Source organism: Mya arenaria, chromosome 16 (assembly GCF_026914265.1).
Source record: "Mya arenaria isolate MELC-2E11 chromosome 16, ASM2691426v1".
Classification (NCBI taxonomy): domain Eukaryota; kingdom Metazoa; phylum Mollusca; class Bivalvia; order Myida; family Myidae; genus Mya; species Mya arenaria.
Window position 1 is genome coordinate 51,033,432 of NC_069137.1, and position 15,000 is coordinate 51,048,431.

Consider the following 15,000-nt stretch of genomic DNA (forward strand, 5'->3'; position numbering starts at 1 on the left):
TTAACAAGCAGAAGCATTTTAAGACTTTTAACTTATTAATATTTGAATTAAAATGTATGTTTTAATGGGGCTAACAAAATCAGATAATGCTTGCATATATACAGTTCGTTTTATAATGTTATCCCTGTTGTAAATTTGAATAAAATTTTAACTCTAATAAATCTATGAACATACAAAGGATATCTACCAAGCTGTCCATGTACTTTTCCTAACATTTAACACGCGTTTACAAAATTTAAAAGACTTATTTCAATCTGTTTTGGTTTGGTACATAAGGAATATTATGTAAGTCAGTTGATCCGTGGTGTTGTATCACTTCAAGTTGCCTGTAGAAGAGTACGTATAGCACGAGACCGAATTAACATAAATTTCCTTTAATTATATCGCTTCAAAATATTTCTGAACAAAACTATGTAAAGTGACACTCTTATTCAAGATCAATATATACCCATGTATAACAAACACTCATTTTGACCTTTAAGCCTCTAATGCTAACAAAATATTGCATTTTATGGAAAATATTTATTACTGATAGCAAACCTTTAGCCTTGTATTTAATAGAAGAAAAATACGGAATATATCGAATAATTTGTGAATGCTAAAACATTTACTGGGTTCTACTTTAGTCCCATAAAGATAGACACACCGTTTTCATGCTCATTTCTTTCAAATTAATCTCGGTATCGTTCATAAGAATAATTGTTTTCGACATTTTTTCATCTTTTTTTCGAATATTAAAACAATATTATTAATTGGGGTGAATCTTGTTTGAGAGTCAGAGTGCAACTTTAATGTTTTAATTTCATCGAACGCACAAATACGTAAGCATAGACACAATAGTACCAAATAAACATGTACAATACAAAATATGAATGTCGTGTGATTATAAATAATTCCTCGATTCTGTATAACGTCCCTTATGAATATACTAAAGCGAACATATGTAAAACGGAAACAGAAAGCTGCAGTGTGTATTACGGGATATTTTTGTCCCTTCAATTTTATTTTTCAGTTACAAAATGCAGCTTTTTTGACAGAATATTTATAGGTATATAATTAATTAATATTTCTGATGGATCTTAAAGAAATGGGCAATAGAATCATCAACTTCTCGACTCGGCATCTTTGGTTTAAGAAGATCAAGTAACAATTTACATAATATATTACTTTAAGCATAATACCAGTGTAGTTAAACAAAGTTCCTTAATAGTTAAACTATTCTATAACTTTAAAGAGCTGGCCATGATATGTCTTATTTTAGTAGGCAACAGCCATCCTCTATTACAGAAGTCAATTTTTATTTTAAATAAGTATTTACTGATTATCCCCAATTATTACAATTTCTAACAATATATCAAGATGTTGCTGAATTTTGTTTTCGTATGAGTTATATTTACAAAATGATGATACAAAACTTTTCCTAAGCAGTATACGATATAGGTCTTATATTGTTACCCTTTGGCAGATGGCATGGCCATTGTAGGCATAGACAAGATCTTTAACAAACAAGCAAAGGGGAAAATTATTCCTCCTGCCTGAGGCTGAGGATATTGTCGAAGTATGTAGAGCATTATTTAACACAATTTTTACAGGATCATAATGAATTTATAATCAGATTCTAAGTTGACCATTATATTAATCGACATGTGCACTAGCAATTAAAGTGTTATGTTATAATTGTGGAGTATAGACCATTAGTTAAATTTTCGTTTTGATTTAGTCTAAGAATCGTTTTTCTTACAGTTAATAAAAAATGTAATACTTTCGTTCCTGCTACTTGCATCGTAGAAATCGCTATCTTGTAGGTAACAAATCATATAGATTCATGACTGACAAAGGCGGAGGTAATATGAATGAATGAACGCATGGATAATAATGATTGCATGTTAATATCAGTAAAATAAGCTATTACAAGGAGCAATAACAATTAAATTAAGTAAACAATCATGTGTTTTACAAAAAAAATGGTTGCGAAATAACAAGAGGACTTCTTGCAATGAATATCATATAAATCATATGAAATTGATCGTTACATTCTTTATGTGTTGTATGTAGGTATAAAACTGAGTGAAGATAAGAGCTTGTTCGAATTTTAAACAAATTCAATTTTGTTTTATTTCACCTGACATTTGTACTTATGTGCTTCAATGTTACAATTACTCTTTTATAAAAGTTATTGGCGGTATTATAATTATGGGATTGCGGCGCATTATTGTTTACACACACTATATAAGTGGCGGTTTCGAGTGGCATTTGATGCTCTTGAAATCTTAAAAAGTAAATACAACAAAATAATTTATATAAGGTATATGTCTTTTTACGTTATCGAATCATAAAGTATTTGTTAAGGCAAGAACAACCAAATGAAATCATAAACATGACTTGGTTTGGTCTTTCAAAGCTAGTTCCATATTTGTGGCAATTAACAATTAAAATGTTACGGCACCAATTTTTCTCAAATGACTTGTGAATGACGACGGAAATAATAAAAAACTTCAATCCTCCAGGACCCAGGGGTCTAATTCCCTGCTGCAGAAATGCCCAGTGTCCTCCATTCAAAGCAGATAACGCCTCGTCCGGTTTGCTTTGCAGTCACCCATCATTCTTTTGATCAAGCTGTTCAAACAAAAGTGTACACTTTTAATTTTTATATGGTAGAGATTATATACATGAACCAATCAGGACTGTTATGCGCCATTTTAATGTACATACACCCATTTTAGAGCATAATTTTAGATTGCATGTCAATATCAGCTAATAAAAAGTGATGGAAAACAAATTGATATAATGAGTTATCTCAAATTGTAAATAAATTTGTGATTCTAGGAAACAATTATTCTTTAAGAGCTTATAAAGTGAAAATCCACTTGTACAGAAGTAATATACACGTGTGTAAATTAAATCATAACAAATACAAAAAATGATTTCGATTTCCTATAAAACACTACTAAATCACCTTAATAAAGCGTTTCATGATTTGATTTATCAAACGCGAGGACATATTATAAATAAAACAACTATCAAACATAGGAACTTGTGCAGCAAATTATGAAGCATAGCTACACATCGACAACTCGTGTTCATATTCTTTTGATAATAGTTCAGATTTGTTGTGAATAAACTGTGTTATAAAATACTTTTGAAAACACTCAAGTTTCTAGCTGATACCATTAATATCAGTGACGTCTATTTATCAAACAAACACACGTCCTTAATTACTAATATTTGACGAGACAAGTAGTACTTCCCCTAAATTAAAGCTGTTTTATGTTTTCAGAATTCTAAAGAGTGTTACAACAGGTTGAACTGCAATTTCTTTGAGAAAATGGTGATCATCGAAGTTTCGAAAATGGAAGTTTTATACGATGTAAATGGTTACCTTATACATAAGCATATATTATTAATTGACTTCTGAATTTTTCCAATGATAATAAGGTCAATGAATACAACTTCAATTTAGCAACATGACTGCAATCTGCACTTTGACAACTTTGATGATTTTGTTATTTTGCAATTTTATTTCAGCCACAGCATATTTTTCGATGAAGTAAATGGGCGTGGCATTTATCTGGTTCCATGTATTAAATTAACTTTGTGATCAGATATAAAATACTTCAAGATGCATGCTTTTCCATGTGTAAGTGGTAAGTGTAAAACTTAAATCTGTCTGCATAGGTTGAGAATTATCTAAACGTTCTATTTGTAAGTATTTGACAGAAAATATATTATTTTTTCGACAAAACGGAATACACCTAAAATGTCGTTTCAGCCAGATATTTGGTTCTAATACAGAGTTTAAATATTGTATTGGACATAACCTTCCACCTGTGTACCAAACTGTGCACATGAAATCAATCAGAAAAGTTATTGCTAGATAACGGTCATTTTTAGAGTTAAAAAAACATTGTTATGAGTTTCTGACAAAAAATCACATAAGTTTATGATTTAAATTTAAGTGCGCTTGTTAAGTTTAAGTGTTCAACTATATGCAATTAATCCGAGAATGAAACAAATAAATAATTCGTCTTGAGTTTAGCTTAGTATTCCGATTCTCTTGTTTCGTAATCTAGATCATTTCAAATACGCTTTTGGAGTTTCCTTCAGTCCGTTAATAAAAAACACATCCGATTTCCTCAGCAAGTTATAAATTGATACTGATCTCGTTAAGCCCGAAAACATCCTTGCGGTTTCGTTTTGAATTTTCTCGATCATCTTTTTCGTATTGAATGCAATAATCCAATAAAAGCGACATCTCTCGAAAGCGGTAGTTCATCATCGTTACAATGTAAAGTGCGACCGACGGACCTTAACACACAATTTACAAAGAGTCAAGTTCACTGTTTAATTGTTACATTGTGAGTTACGGTCATTATTGAGCAAGTCTGAAAATGTTGAAACAATTGCACGCACGATTTTATACCAATATAAATAAAGTCATGACGGTCGTATCCGTGTATGATGACAATTCAGCAGAGATTGAGATAAAATGATGAATAACAAAAGATTGGAGAAGAAGTTTATCTTTGCTATTTGCCTTGAAAAAGAATCAGGCATCTTATAGTTTGTATAAATCTATGATCTCAGATTCCGTGTAGAAGGAAAGAACAGATTATTGGTGTTGGAAAATCAGATCAATTTCCGGCAAGGCTTGTAGACGATATTGAAAATGAACAAAGCTCAGAAACGCCAAATGAGGAGACTATCAAAAAAGGAACGGAAGCAGATGACGGTTTCCGCAAACGAAAACATGTTAGAAGTGAGCATTCGTCCAATTATCCAATTCAGTCGAGGCATGGAGACAGGTGGCATGCCTTAATTGTGATCCTTTTGATTCACTCTACACTGTCACCAGCTTCAGGTTAGTATTGATATTAATGTTTGTTGCGCCTGCTGTAAACGGTTTTCATTAACTTCTTAAACTATGTAAAGATTTAAGACTATTACAGAATATGGCTATCTTAAACATAGGCTACTCGATGAATTAATTGATATATACGCTGGTTTCCATACATCTGAATGGAGTGCATTGTGCAAACTAAACTCTGAATATATGTATGCTGACGTAATTATTTTGTATTCATTCAGGTCAAGTCATCGACAGAAAAACTGGGATTGTAAATAATGTTACTGGCTGTCTCGTGGAAGTTGACGTGAAAAGCGAAGTTAACCTTAGATGGACAACACTAGAAACCAATCCGCTCATGGATGCTATTATCGATGGCAAACTAATTGCCAACTATGATTTACGTCACCGTGATTACCATCTTTACAACAACAATGATTCTAACTTGTATGCGCCATTTATGTTTGAAAATAAAACTTGTCAACTTACAATAAAGAAAGTAGAGAGGCATGTCCGTAAAGTTATGTTTATTGGTTCTGACATTGATAGTTTCGAGGTCAGTGGCAAACGAGCAGCAATCTGCAGGGATTTCAGTTCAGGATGGATATACCTTAAAGGTATGAATTCGTTTTTAAAGCATTTTAGCTCATTTATTTGAAGAGAGAGGTGGCTATAATATTCATTCCGACGTTGGCGTCTAGTTAATGTTTGAGGGCGAGTGGACATATATCTTTAAACTCAAATACTGTTTATTCGATTCACTTCAATTTACTTCATACTTCTTCACACATTAGTTCAGAACCATCACACACTTTGAGTCCATTACTCTATCAACCTGTATGCATATTTTGACCAATGATTGACTTTTGAACTTAAACGTTAAGTTCAAGGGCACATGTGATATAGTCGAAGTTTATTATAGCTCATAAACCTCTTTGCATTCAAATCACTTCATACTGCACACAATTGTTAACAGCAAGCATATACTTAGGTTACATAACTCCATGTTATCCTTATTACAAAGTGTGGTCCTTGATAGTTTGTTAAAATGTATGGCTACTTTGAACTTTCACTTATTTATCCGATACCGTTCATTTAATGGATTTCATACTTCACCCAGTTGCTAAAGGTCATCACACATTAAGATTATATATTTTCATGTTTTTCTTAATACAAATGTTGGCCATTGTTCGAATTAGAGTTTGGTTTGACGCTTTAAAGCAACTTGGCATTTTCACCTTTAACTCCAATACCGTTCATTCAAAGGACTTCATGCTTAACATAATTTGTTGATGCCCTCACAAAATTGGGTTGCATAATTTCATATTGTTCAAATGCAAATAATGTCCCTTAATCGACAAAGAAAACTTAAAGGGCAAGTTTGCATTTCCACTATTAAGTTAAAATTTATACTTTTCTTTCAATTCACTTCATATTTCACATAATTGTTGACAGTCAATCATAACGTTCATAATTCCATATTATCCTTTATACAAATCATGGTCATTGATTGACGTAGAAAGTTTGGTTAAAGCTTATGGCAACTTGGGGTTCTAACTAAGAGCTTAATCAATGTTTAATGAATTGACTTCATATTTCACAGAGTTACTGTTGTTAACGGCCATCATACAATTAGGTTACGTAAATCCAAATTAAACTAAATACAAGTTATGGTCCTTTATCAACCATTTTAGGTTGTACTTGTATTTCTTGATTTTGCTCAACAGGCATAAATAGCTTCATAAATGCGTTCATTTCTAAGCAAAAGCGGATTATAGTTGAGCGCTCTGTCATTCAACAGCTCTTGTTTGATTTTTTATCCTAATAAGCGTGTTATCGTTAACATTGTTTTTTTTTTATAAAAACAGTGTGTCGATGTGTTACATGCTGTTGTTTATCATTTTGATAACTATTTATGTACTGTTTATTTCAGCAACTGTAAACACCACCAACATGAACAGCAGTGAAACAAGTCCCCATAAAGCAAACTTGGAAATTATGATATTCGTAATAGTAGGATCGATTCTTTTTGTGTCGCCTTTTGTTGCTGCTGCCATACAACGTGGTTTAAACAGAAAAAGGACAGGTATTTGCGTTTTTAATAAGTTATATGTAAAGAGCTGTTTGTGGAGTTTCGTGCTCTTGTTCCATGTTTCTGGTTTGTGATTGTTTTTGTGGTCTATGTCTTTGGCGTTTATCCTGTGCCATTTAACGGGGTTAATGTTTCCTCAAGTTAATGCAAACGTTAATAAGATTTGCAATTTACCTTTTTTACATTATTCAGGATTGTTAGGTAAGAGTGAGGTTTTGCACACAAACTGGTTTAAACCCCCAGTAAATTTTAACATTTCACTACATTCAAACCGGGATTATGTTATATTTTTGCTACTGAGCTTTTTTCGGTAGTTTTTCGCATACATTTTGTGTCATTACTCAATATGTGTTTAGGCCGCTGTTTATCTCTGCTCGAACTGCTGAATATGAAACTTAGAGTTTGTCAGATCTAATTATTTTTGGTAATTTTCGGAAAAAGAGAGAATTATTTGTAGAAATAGTTATGGATACGGGGAATTTAAACATTTTTCCCCTCCATTAAGAGTCTAAATTTGTAAAATATAGTAATAATTGGTCTACATTTCATATTTTCATTGTAGCCATACACTTGTCTGCACGTGTATTGTCTTAAGACAATCAATTTTGTGTTACAGAATGTAGTACATTATCATAAATATGTAAGAAGTTTTTGTGTCTATCATGTGGTTCATGCGAATGTTTATTTTAGTGACAGGTAACACCCCCAACATTAGCCGCAACGAGACAATCTGTTAATATTCTTCACAATCCAATATATATATATATATATATATATATATATATATATATATATATATATATATATATATATATATATATATATATATATATATACTGCTCCAGCTGGTGTCAATGGCGATGACAATCATCCCAGAGAGAATGATAGATGTCTACCAGACGGACCAATTGATGGTAGATTATGAATTCAGATATTCTATTTATATAAACAGAATTCTAAAGTTGTACAGGTAACACCCCAAACATTAGCCGCAACGAGACAGTCTGTTAATATTCTTCACAATCCAATATATTAAGATATATTGTAATGAATCACTTTATTCCGGTATATTTCCAGCTGCTCCAGCTGGTGTCAATGGCGATGACAATCCTCCCAGAGAGAATGATAGATGTCTACCAGACGGACCAATTGATGGTAGATTATGAATTCAGATATTCTATTTATATAAACAGAATTCTAAAGTTGTACAGGTAACACCCCAAACATTAGCCGCAACGAGACAGTCTGTTAATATTCTTCACAATCCAATATATTAAGATATATTGTAATGAATCACTTTATTCCGGTATAATTCCAGCTGCTCCAGCTGGTGTCAATGGCGATGGCAATCCTCCCAGAGAGAATGATAGATGTCTACCAGACGGACCAATTGATGGTAGATTACGAATTCAGATATTCTATTTATATAAATAGAATTCTAAAGTTGTATAGGTAACACCCAAAACATTAGCCGCAACGAGACAGTCTGTTAATATTCTTCACAATCCAATATATTAAGATATATTGTAATGAATCACATTATTCCGGTATAATTCCAGCTGCTCCAGCTGGTGTCAATGGCGATGACAATCCTCCCAGAGAGAATGATAGATGTCTACCAGACGGAACAATTGATGGTAGATTACGAATTCAGATATTCTATTTATATAAACAGAATTCTAAAGTTGTACAGGTAACACCCCAAACATTAGCCGCAACGAGACAGTCTGTTAATATTCTTCACAATCCAATATATTAAGATATATTGTAATGAACCACTTTATTCCGGTATAATTCCAGCTGCTCCAGCTGGTATCAATGGCGATGACAATCATCCCAGAGAGAATGATAGATGTCTACCAGACGGACCAATTGATGGTAGATTATGAATTCAGATATTCTATTTATATAAACAGAATTCTAAAGTTGTACAGGTAACACCCCAAACAATAGCCGCAACGAGACAGTCTGTTAATATTCTTCACAATCCAATATATTAAGATATATTGTAATGAATCACTTTATTCCGGTATATTTCCAGCTGCTCCAGCTGGTGTCAATGGCGATGACAATCCTCCCAGAGAGAATGATAGATGTCTACCAGACGGACCAATTGATGGTAGATTATGAATTCAGATATTCTATTTATATAAACAGAATTCTAAAGTTGTACAGGTAACACCCCAAACATTAGCCGCAACGAGACAATCTGTTAATATTCTTCACAATCCAATATATTAAGATATATTGTAATGAATCACTTTATTCCGGTATAATTCCAGCTGCTCCAGCTGGTGTCAATGGCGATGACAATCCTCCCAGAGAGAATGATATATGTCTACCAGACGGACCAATTGATGGTAGATTACGAATTCAGATATTCTATTTATATAAACAGAAATCTAAAGTTGTATGAACTTTTTTCAGTGAAAGAGAATGCAAAAATAGGAACCATTGTAGGAACCTGGTAAAAATGGCAATAGTTTGCAATTACCTTTTACTACTTACTGTAAACACGATTGTAACCGTGTTTTGAATTGCTGAAAACGCAAAAATATTCAATAATTGGTGAGTGCTAAAATATTGACTGTGATCTGTTTTCGTTTCATAGGTAGAAATATCTTGTTATTTTTTGCACCTTTCTTTCAAATTAAACTCGGTATCCGTCATAAGAACCACAGTGATTTGGTGGGAATGAGATTAATTTTGACCTTTACAAAATTTAGTGGCATTTTACCTCAAATAACCTAGCTATATATTTTTTTCTTCAGATTCATCAAAGGGGTCACTCATACCAACTCTCTAGCATAAATGACTATGAATTACTGCCCTTTTACAAAGTCAGAAAATCTCGAATTGTCTAAATAGAGTAAAGTGAAACAACTCCAATTTCATCGAAATGTGACAGCTAAGAAAAACATGCCTACAAAAGCACCCAAACGAAAAGTTGCAGCAAAAACATGCAGCCAACATGCAGAAAACCTTCAATCTTTCAATTGCAACCACTATTCTCACATGAACATGCATCTAGTTGGAGAAATTTGATCAAGTTTCTGAAAATATCCCAAAAAATCTCAACACAGACTTGTGGTGCATTATTGAAAATAAACCAGTCTAATTTTATATATTAATTTTAATAATATTTATTGGTGGTAAGGGTGCATCTTTGAGTTTGATCAGAATAGATTTTTCTTTCATATTGATTATCACTTTTGAAATTACAATTACACTTATTCCATGTCTGGAAGAGAGCGAACCTAAACCATAGGTGTCTTAGTTTGATACAATCTATTAGTTAGTAAGCACCTTGCCTTAATTTCTCGAAACGTCTTAAGTCCCTTTTAGTAGAATTAAGATAAGGTCAGTATAATTGTTTTCGTGTAATCTATACATTCGTGAGAGATTTTGATGTTTATTCACTAGTTCATATCTAATAAATTGAAGATCACGTTAATGGCTTAATGAAGATAGCTACTTAAGCTTGTCATGCTTAAGAACTTTCGAGAAATTCGGACTGGCTAAAAAGATATTCTACTTATATGTTGAAAATTAAATGTTGTAAAGGCCCCTCACAAATCAAATGAAACGTTATTTTTGAGGAAGATGAATGAAGATAATTGATCTTACTTTAAGAAATGTCTGCTCAAATTATCAAACAGTTAAAAGCATTCCACAATGTAGTAGTAGGTGGGGAAGGCCACAAATTAAAGTGTTCAAGACGTTCAAGTTTTTTCTTTATATTTGAGGAACAATATTTTTCAGGAGTACACCATGCTTATTTGCAACATGTTTTAGAGTTAAAAGGAGTTGAGCAAAATTTAAGAAGATATTTTAATCATTTCGGGATAAAAAACATTTGCATTTTTTCGGACTTATCTGTCAACAACATGAAAAGAGTTTTGTTCAAAATGTTTCAGACTTCCCATTCAACACTGTCTTGTGCTTACTTGATGCTGTTCATATAGGAATGAAATTCAATAAATAATCCAAAAAGTGGATAAAATTCATTTCTTGGTTACAAAAATGCAAACATCATTATCAAGTTACCTGCAATCACCACAGAGCCACCAGACATTGTTTATCGAGTAGTCTTGACTGTTTTGACACAATACCATGTTTACTTTGTATAAAGACATTTCTGAAAATTATGTAAATGCTTTTTGATTTAAATCAAATAAAATATTATTTCAACAAATTTGGCTAAACTCCTTATTACACCTACACATGTTGCAAAGGATGTATGTATTATGTTTTCTAAAAATTGAACATCGAAACTGAATAAAACCAATCATTATTTTGTAATGTTCTCGTCCTTCAAACTAAAGTTTACAATTTGTTAGTCCTTTAAGTCACTGCATTAAAACAATTAATCAACCAAGTTTGTGTAGGTAAATGGCTAGATGGAGATGAGAATAATTGTTAAAAAGCCTATCTTGATTCTTACAACATGTCTGAGATTTTAAATTGACATGTTGTTTATTGTTTAAAGGCATATAAGGAACAAAGGCAACATTGCCAAACTGTTCTTGTATGGTTGATAGAACGTTAGTCAACATACATTGATTCTGGGAACATTATAATGAGGTCGATATATTTTTTTAATAATTTCCACCTTTACCATTGTCTTAGATTGTTTAAGTGTTCCCTACCAATCCGTCAATCTGAGTTCGTGTGTTATATCTAGGAATAACTAGTGTTGCTTTCAATTTCTTAATTGTGGTTTACCACAGAGTTCCAAATTTGTCCTCTTTGTTTACATAAATGACATCGGTTGCCGCCTTTATCATTCTTTAATTAAACTCTATACTAACGCTTCGACTTTGTATGCAGCAGATGGCAACATGCTCATTTACTCCATTTTGAATAAACTATTTATGTTGAGAAAAACTACATTCAATAATACATTGTACACACGTAGACCTTGTCGAGAATCTAAGGGACATTGGTTTGAACATTAATCAAAATCTAAATCGGAATTACTGCATGCATTTTTTAGCAAATATCTCAAGTCAAGAAATGGACAACCTGCAAAAGAAAAAAAACACTTTTCTAACACATTCTATAAAACAAAACTATTTCAACTTAATGCACAAAGTGTAGCCTTTTTAAAATGCGATCTTAAACGCTGTACTTAAATACTTCTTTGAAAACATATTTTTCTTCCCTTCACCTGCCCTTTTCTAGGACATGAAATAATTATCGTTTGGAAATTGATTTTACGCTGTAGTATTTCTTCACACCTGCTTTTGGAAGTACAATACAGATTAGTTATACATAATTTAACACTGCAAAAACGAGTCATACATATTAAATCCGAATATTTAACTTTGATAAATTGTGTAGGAATTGTAATTAGAACAGCTCTCTTGCCTAAAGAAAAAGTCGAGCTGAACTGTTAGCAAAGAACAAGCGTAGCTATAAACATTCAGTGTTGGCCATAACATTGAACAAATTACATTCGAACATAACCGGTTCAAATGTTCACAGATATAAAAGGCATAACGTAACATAACGAATCCCTGTATTACTTGTTGATAAATGGCCGTTTGTAAACTGGGACTGTTGGAACGTCAATGAATATTCACTTTTGGTACTTTTGATTCATGATGATATTTTGTTTCAGAAACAAGACAAAGAAAAGTTGCCTGTCTAGTACAAATATTTGAGAAGAATGATACTGAATCATGTCCAGAAAATGAATGCAGCGGTTAACAATGCCAGCTATGCCAACCATACATCTGGTCGAAATGGATAGTTGTGGCTCCGTAATTTCTAAACATTCCAACTGTTACAAGCATATTTCATAAAGAAAAAACTAGTTGTTGTTTGAGAACATATTCAAAACATTTTGTTTCTCAACAGGTGAACTGTAATTCTTTTTGCTGTAATGTACTTTCTACAACCTCCGATAAGTAGATCCAATAAATTATCGATACAAGAGATTCTTATCTTGCCCACGGGCAAAGATAAAACAAGTACTCGTATGGAACTTTTTTAAAAGATTATCACATTGAAATTGCCTCCCTGGTTAAAGACTGTCGTCTGTTGAATCATATAAACCTAACAAAAAAAATGCTTCACTAGAACTATAAAAAAAACTGAAGTGACTTTTTACATAATCTGAGTCACTGTGCGCATATCCATGACAGCCACAAATTATCACATATTCATACGCATCTATTTTCGATACGCACAAAAGAGTCCAGCAACAAATACATTTTACTTATTTTCTATGTTTAAATGAAGTGGGAGAAAAAAAAATTACCAACCCTCGCGCAGGGATTTTTGCGAAAACTCGGTAAACCTCGTTTCCGCAAAACACCCTACGCTCGGGTCGGGATGAACCTATCTTACACTCTCGGCCATGGAAGATACTTTTAGTCTATTCTAGAAGATGTAACATTTTTTTATGAATGTTAACCCGTCATTATTTGTTTTACATGTAAGGACATGTTTGACATTATTTTAAAACTTATACTATATATCCGTGCATATGCATGCCATGCTTGTATGTTGTTATATGTTTATTTAATATATAACTTAACATTGGTAAGAATAATAAAATAGTTTTAAAAAATGCAGCTAAATGACTACATGGAATGTGAGCAGGCTAAAAACGCCACTTCACGCATCTCAGTACGAGGCCAAGTAGCTCTCCAATTCATGAAGAAAAATCTAAATGAGTTTAGATTGATTTTGATTAAATTTTCATCAGCAGTGTTTTTCACCAATAAATATTGAATGATCTACATTTTTCAACTTTAACGTATTTTTATGCACAAGTAAAAATGAATATATCACTCAACGCCTTTATCAAAATTCGAATAATTTTCGACAAATGAATTGTGAATCCGCCCGAAAAAGAGTTTCCAAATATACATTGTCGAGACATTCACCGTTCAAAAGTTATTTGTGTAATGATGTTCAATTTTTGAACATTTTGACCAATTTAACCGTTTTGTTTCTAAAATGACATGTATATGACCGATATTGAAGTTTCCAAAATAGTCTTTGCGGAAGATTACTGTGACGTCAGTTTTAACTTGTACCATTTCTGACACCGGTCGAAAAAAGCAGCCATGTTGGATTTTACGAAGAACGAAACAAAACAAAGAAGCATTTAGCATTAATTTATACAAGCTTAGGAATCAAGTGAACTTATTCCGGAAATGCAGATATTGAGTTTGGCTGTCCATGGAATAACTAGCATCATCATTACACTAACCGTGAGTAACATGCAATCAATGACACGAATAATTTCCTGCATTTCAATTTCATGGCAAGTCATTGATGCATTGCAAATGGAAGTCAAACGAAAGTGATATAAAATTGAATTTAAGATATGCACATATTTATGCAAACTCAGTGATGTCATTAATATGGTAAGTACAAATTACTACAAACAGTATATCGTTTCATAGCTGAGTACGCTGGTGCGTGATGTGTCAATAGAAATGACGATAAAAAAGTGACATTTCGTGTGAAGTACTAGTAATGCAACCGTCATTTTTAACATGGATGTTCCAGGGATGCAGGGGCAATGACGAATATTTTGCCAGCAGTGTTTTCCCGCAGGGCGGGGCTTTAACCCGGGATTGGCTTAACTGAAAATCAAAGTTCCTGCTATTCTGCAGACCTGGAAGGGGCCGTGGTTGCAATTTTCTGGTGCATAACCAGGAACTATACAGTTATACATAATAGGTGTAACTTTCAACTTTTGTAAATTCACTTCAACTAGATGTCAGCACTGGGATTTTTTTTTAAAACTCCCTGATCAGCAGCAGAGTTAGTCATTTTGTCGCTTGACAAATTGAAAATAATTAGTTGATCATCCAGTACAGCTATTGCAGATGCCAGTGCAAATAATTGTATGTCAATATATGTTTATGACAATTTTTGATGTCTCAAATCCTGGATTAAAAGAAATCCGTATTACACAGTTATTATTTAAGTCTTATGAAGAGGCTTGCTGGTAGCTATACTACCTGGTAGTGTTCTGATTTGGTACAACCTAAATGGAAACAAAACACAAACTAATGGTCAAAAACTCATAATTTTGACAAAG

General features: G+C 32.6%; 2 protein-coding genes across 6 annotated transcripts in view; both read left to right on the plus strand.

Annotated features, from left to right (window-relative positions):
* LOC128222595 (uncharacterized) overlaps positions 1-13,572 on the plus strand; it is a 13,736-nt gene extending 164 nt beyond the window's left edge. Inside the window, exons 2-11 of one of the 5 annotated variants that reach the window (XM_052931685.1) lie at positions 3,278-3,367; positions 4,585-4,858; positions 5,086-5,460; positions 6,777-6,929; positions 7,781-7,849; positions 8,495-8,572; positions 8,736-8,813; positions 8,977-9,054; positions 9,218-9,295; positions 12,559-13,572. In XM_052931685.1, coding sequence (XP_052787645.1) covers positions 3,326-3,367; positions 4,585-4,858; positions 5,086-5,460; positions 6,777-6,929; positions 7,781-7,849; positions 8,495-8,572; positions 8,736-8,813; positions 8,977-9,054; positions 9,218-9,295; positions 12,559-12,647 — 1,314 coding nt within the window. In that variant the 5' untranslated portion in view covers positions 3,278-3,325 and the 3' untranslated portion in view covers positions 12,648-13,572. Of the gene's footprint in view, positions 1-3,277; positions 3,368-4,584; positions 4,859-5,085; positions 5,461-6,776; positions 6,930-7,780; positions 7,850-8,012; positions 8,091-8,253; positions 8,332-8,494; positions 8,573-8,735; positions 8,814-8,976; positions 9,055-9,217; positions 9,296-12,558 lie in introns of all 5 variants that reach the window. The other 4 variants (XM_052931686.1, XM_052931688.1, XM_052931690.1 and 1 more) reach the window with 4 other exon arrangements.
* The window catches only part of LOC128221774 (sex-determining region Y protein-like), an 11,253-nt gene continuing 9,764 nt past the window's right edge, over positions 13,512-15,000 (plus strand). The window contains exon 1 of the mRNA XM_052930377.1: positions 13,512-13,583. Within this exon, the coding sequence (XP_052786337.1) occupies positions 13,512-13,583 (72 nt within the window). The remainder of the gene's footprint in view (positions 13,584-15,000) is intronic.